General features: G+C 35.9%; 1 protein-coding gene across 1 annotated transcript in view; it reads right to left on the bottom strand.

The window, feature by feature from the left end:
• RPGR (retinitis pigmentosa GTPase regulator) overlaps positions 1–5,027 on the bottom strand; it is a gene marked incomplete at its 5' end in the record, with an annotated part of 39,257 nt that overhangs the window by 17,789 nt on the left and 16,441 nt on the right. Inside the window, one exon of the mRNA XM_010283252.1 lies at positions 20–178. Within this exon, the coding sequence (XP_010281554.1) occupies positions 20–178 (159 nt within the window). The remainder of the gene's footprint in view (positions 1–19; positions 179–5,027) is intronic.

Below are 5,027 nucleotides of genomic sequence, written 5' to 3'. Positions count from 1 at the left end.
TTTAAAGTAAATTGCATACCTGTCAGCACCACTGTGTGTTCTCCACCACAAGCAACCTTATTAACCTTTTCCATAATTCCCAGTACAGGCTGTGGGACTCTATTGTTCTTCAGCTGTTCAGGTAGTAATCCCAGTTTCCCATTCTCAGGTTCTCCAAACGTATAGAGCTTACCATCTCCTGTGAAAATACAGAACAGAGCAGGATTTCCAGCATGCGCTCAGAAGCAAGGCTGGGTTGTCAAGACTGCTGCAGTCACAAATCAGTAAGGTAGAAAAGTGTATGCACATTACGGGATAATTGAACATTTTTGTATAATGTCCAAACAGCTGTGCAAAGCAGTCTGCTTTGATGGGACAAGAAGGGGCTAAATTTTAGTCCCTCTCCAAGATGAGAACCACAAAATATAGCCTGCAAGGCATCTAGCCAAGGGAAAAACAAAACCATATACATCCTGCTTCTGAGAGGTTATAAATCCCTCTGTTATCAGTATCTATGTTAACTAAAGTTGCTTGTAAAAATCTCAATTAAAACAGAAAACCATTTTGCACAGAATTTTGATGGAAAATCCACACTTTCTTCTTGTAAGATGCAGAGAAAAAAAGAAAAAAGCAAAGTGAATTACATGAAACTGTGTGTGGTCTGGACAGCAAGAAGAGAGCTATATATCCAACAACAAGAACACAGCTGTGGTTCCATAGCAGTAACTGCACCAGAACCAAGTTAAGAAAAATACTGAGAGGTCTTTACAGACCTCTTCCTGTAACTTCTTTCTGATCTCTTACATAATCATACATGAAGACCCTTCTCATTCACCCAGACTTTTTAAGAATGCAGTTCAAAAACTGTTCAATCCCAAATTTGGGTAATTCGTTTTATTTTCAAGCTTCCTTTGTTTCATATTTTCCAATCACTGCCTTTGCTTTTTCACTGTGTCCTGGTTTTGGCTGCTATGTAAGTCTGAATTACCATTCAAGACAGCATTCCATATATCCTTCTACCATAGTTAGAACGTGTAAAATGTACTTTCTATTGCTATATTTACAGTTTATCTACAATTATCTACTTCTTTTACATTTATCTGCCTCTTTGCTTTTTACAAGTCATCTACATTTCTGATATTCTGTGCTAAGGGGCCCCAAACTATTCTAACAGGTTAGAGTTTAGAGGTTTAGGTAGAAAACATTTCCTTATTGCCAGGAAAGCTTCAAGTTAATAGCTGAGTGTTCTCTACTCCTGAATAGATTATCTGTGGAGTAGTGTCCTCATAGGAAATTGTGGTCCACAATGTGAATTTGAAATTACTTACAAAAAAAATCATCATACGCTATTATGTAAGAAGTTTGGTTTTTAATCCCATTTGGTTATAACAAAGCACAAGGATAAACAAAACTCTCACATGGAGCCAGTCCAAGATAAAGAAATGTTTAAACTAGTGTATGAGCTGTCTGCTAAAGGAAATTCGAAAAGATAGCCACAGTTACATAAGCAACATAATAACAAACCCCAGACATATACTCCATTATCAAAGCTCAGTCATCAGAAGCACCCATCTACAATATTTTTGGAAACACGCAGATTTGTACTTCAGTACAAAATGTACTTTTACTTTCAGAGGGATACCTCTAGTGTCTTCAGAGGGCTACATTTAGTGTTCACAAATTTACAGCATTTAGAGGCATTACTATTGCATGATGTACAAGTATCTGAGAGATTCTTATTCAAAAGTGAAGAATTCCCTGCGAACATCAAAGTTGGGTTAACCTTAGAAATGCTGGTCTTTCCCCACAGACAATGAAACAGATGAGCTTAAAGGAAGTTTCAAAGATGAAGCCTTATTTAGCTGTTCAGGATTGACCATTAGAGAATTCCATCCCTCTCTCCATTGAACACAGGCAGAGCACAAGGAAACAAGCTTATCATTAGCTTTCTGTAAGCCTTTGTGACTATTCCCCCATTTGTATAGCTGATGCATTTGTTCCTCTTTCCTTGCACTTTGTCACCCACAACTTAAAATTTGGGAATTTAAGGACAATGGCAACAACCAAAAAAATAAGCCTACACAGAAATAGGAAATATGGAAGAGCTAAAAGTAAACCTATGAATAAAAATGTAAAATAGAAAAAATGAAGCTACATATGCATTCTAAAAAGCAAATGAGATTAGTCAAATTATTAAAATCAAGTTAATAAAAATTGAAGGATATTATTCAAAACTGAAGTCTATTAAAACTCAGGCATACCAAGCCAAGACGGGAAAGGAATTTTTTTTTCTTTGTGGCACTTGGCTCTTTGTGCTAAAGAGGGACTACAGCAGTGAGTGCACAGAACAGAGCAGCACAGACTGCTGTTGCCAGGACCCTCCATCAGAAGGGCTTTGATTCATTTTAAACCCTTAAACTACTATGTCTTTTAACAAAGCAGTGCTTCTCCTCTCATCCTCTCAGAGAAAGTAATTCTGAAGCAGTCATGTTCATCTGTGATGTATGTTACCTTTGGTATCAACAGCAAAAAAAATCGTCTAAATTATGATCTATTTTTTTCAAAGGAAGCCTGAGGATAGTTTTTCAATTCATTTTAACTATCGGGAAAATGTGAAGTATGTCTCTTATCATATGGTAAAGTTCATATAGGACCAAAAAAAAAAAAGAGATCAAGCATTTGGAAAGATAATTCAGTTTCAAATTTATTTAAATGCATAAATTTAGCAATTAACTTGAAAATTCTGAAAAAAATGTATGACATATTCAAAGAGCAAAAACTGTAAAGAGGACTTTTTTTCATAAAAGCTGAATTCCTGCTTTAAATTTAAAATGGGTCCTAAGCCTAACACAAAGCTGCAACCCAGCACTTGCACCAAAGACTTAGAACCTAACTTTGATGGCACAATATTTATTTGTAAAGCTTACAAGACCGAAGAAATTTAGGCTCTGCCTTAGTCACAGAAACCCCAGACTATTTTATATGGTTTCTGTATTTTCCAAGATCACTTCTACCACTCACAACAGCACATTCTTCAAGTACCATGCTTATGGGCCACTAAAGCTAGCAACAGGACTTACTGTTATTTACTGAATGCTCTAACTGCACAGAGAGGCAATCAGGGAATGACAATAATACAGTCTTACTCAATGTCAAGCTTCCTGCAGGGTTTCACAGGGCTCAGGCTATTAAGAGTAGCCACCCACAATCTATTCACAGAGCTACATCCTCTTCAGCAAGACAATGAAACAGGATAGCAGCTGTATTTCCCAACTATCATCACCAGAGGTGTAACCCCATCCTCCTAGCTGTCCTTATTTTTCCTATCATTCTGATATTTTCTTTCCTGCACACACAAACTATAGCAATAATATGATAACACTTCATTTACCTGCATGTATCTGTACAGAAATAACCTTTGTTGTATTTTTCTACACTTCTTTTCTAAGAGGTGTTTTGCAGTCATTTCAATCTGTCTGTGTTTTTTAAGAAACAGCAAATGATCTCAGCTGCAGAAAAGTGTATTTAATTTCATTTCTAAACTATGGACTGTGTTTACATAAAAACTGTTTATGTTTTTATGTAAAACATACTGTGTTTAGTATGGACTGCCTAAATCTGTTCAGTTTTATTTTCTGTTTTAATTCTGATCATTAATCTTATACCTACATGCAGAAATACTCCAAACAAGCTGATACTTGCACTTATTTGCAGCAGCATCAATTTTCTATTCTAAAACCGTAGCCCAACTAACAACAACAAAAATCAACTGCAACATGCGGCTTTCTATAACCAAAAAATTCCACAGACAGAAAGAGATTTTATTAGGAATTCTAAGTGAAAAGAAAGAAAAAACACAACAACAGAAAGAACCCTGTATTTTTTGGAAGGTAAGTATTGTTCTTATAGTCTTGGATCTGACACGTATTTCTAGAAAAAAGCTGATAAACTGCCAAAAGCACTTGGGAGTTAACTACTTACGCAGTTCTCTGAAGAGGCCAGCACTTTTTTTTAAACAGTACTGCACTGCAAATATTAATCCAATCACAATCTAATTAATAGGATTAGAGATTCAAATGGCCAAGCTTCCACAGACTTCCCAAACTAATCAAGTTTATTACATTTTTTCAACTTAATAATCCAGCTAACGAAGATAAACCCATTTATTAAAGCAGTTTTTGAATACATTACACATCCCTTTAAGGCAAATAGTAGTCAAAAAGCTATGAAAAATAGCTATTAAGCATAAAAAGAATCCAGTCAAACCCAGATAAACTTTGAGTACAGTATGTGTGCAGTACATCTGCATTTTAAGGACATTCTGTTCACAATGCAACCTGGTTATTTCATTTTCTCCTTTCATATGAGTCACACTCTCACGCGTTGAAGTTTCCCTTGTGTGGCACATTTCCTGTATCACTAAACTTTAGGTCACAGGAGCATCTCAAGGAAATGGGCAAGTGAATGGAAAACTATCTTTGCCCCTCAAAGGCAAATGAGCACACTGCAGATGAAAGAAGATACGAGACCTAGCTGATGGCAAATGAGGGCAGTAGACAAAAGAATTGGATCACTCTATTATACCTTAAATAAATGAAGAAAAAAAAAAAGAAGTATTTATTAAAGACCAAATTGGTTGAAACCACCTCAGACGCTGAAGTTCTGAGCATAGAAATGTTTGTGGAATGGATGATCTTTAAAACTGGTCCTTAAAAATAATTACAAAGTACAATTAAAAAAAGAAATTCACAGAATCCGCAAAGCTCTCTATGAAGAGGCATCATTTCAGTGAGATTCTATCTTGACCTTGCTTATAGTAACAGTTCAAGGTAGGGGAAACATCAGAAGAGGTCTAATATATTCAATTCCTTTTTGGCTCCATGAATGTAATTCTGCTGTAGACACCAGAGTAGTGATTACATACATTGGCTTTTCCTGCTCTCCATCTCCTCCAGTGGACAAATAAGCTATATATGTTTGCCAAGCTTAATGCTTTCTGAAAAATTGTCTTGGGTGAGTGTGGTCAAAGACTAGTCAAGTAAAGATCT

The sequence above is a fragment of the Phaethon lepturus genome, unplaced genomic scaffold (assembly GCF_000687285.1).
Source record: "Phaethon lepturus isolate BGI_N335 unplaced genomic scaffold, ASM68728v1 scaffold11983, whole genome shotgun sequence".
In the NCBI taxonomy this organism is placed as follows: domain Eukaryota; kingdom Metazoa; phylum Chordata; class Aves; order Phaethontiformes; family Phaethontidae; genus Phaethon; species Phaethon lepturus.
This window is presented reverse-complemented; position numbering and strand designations above follow the sequence as displayed.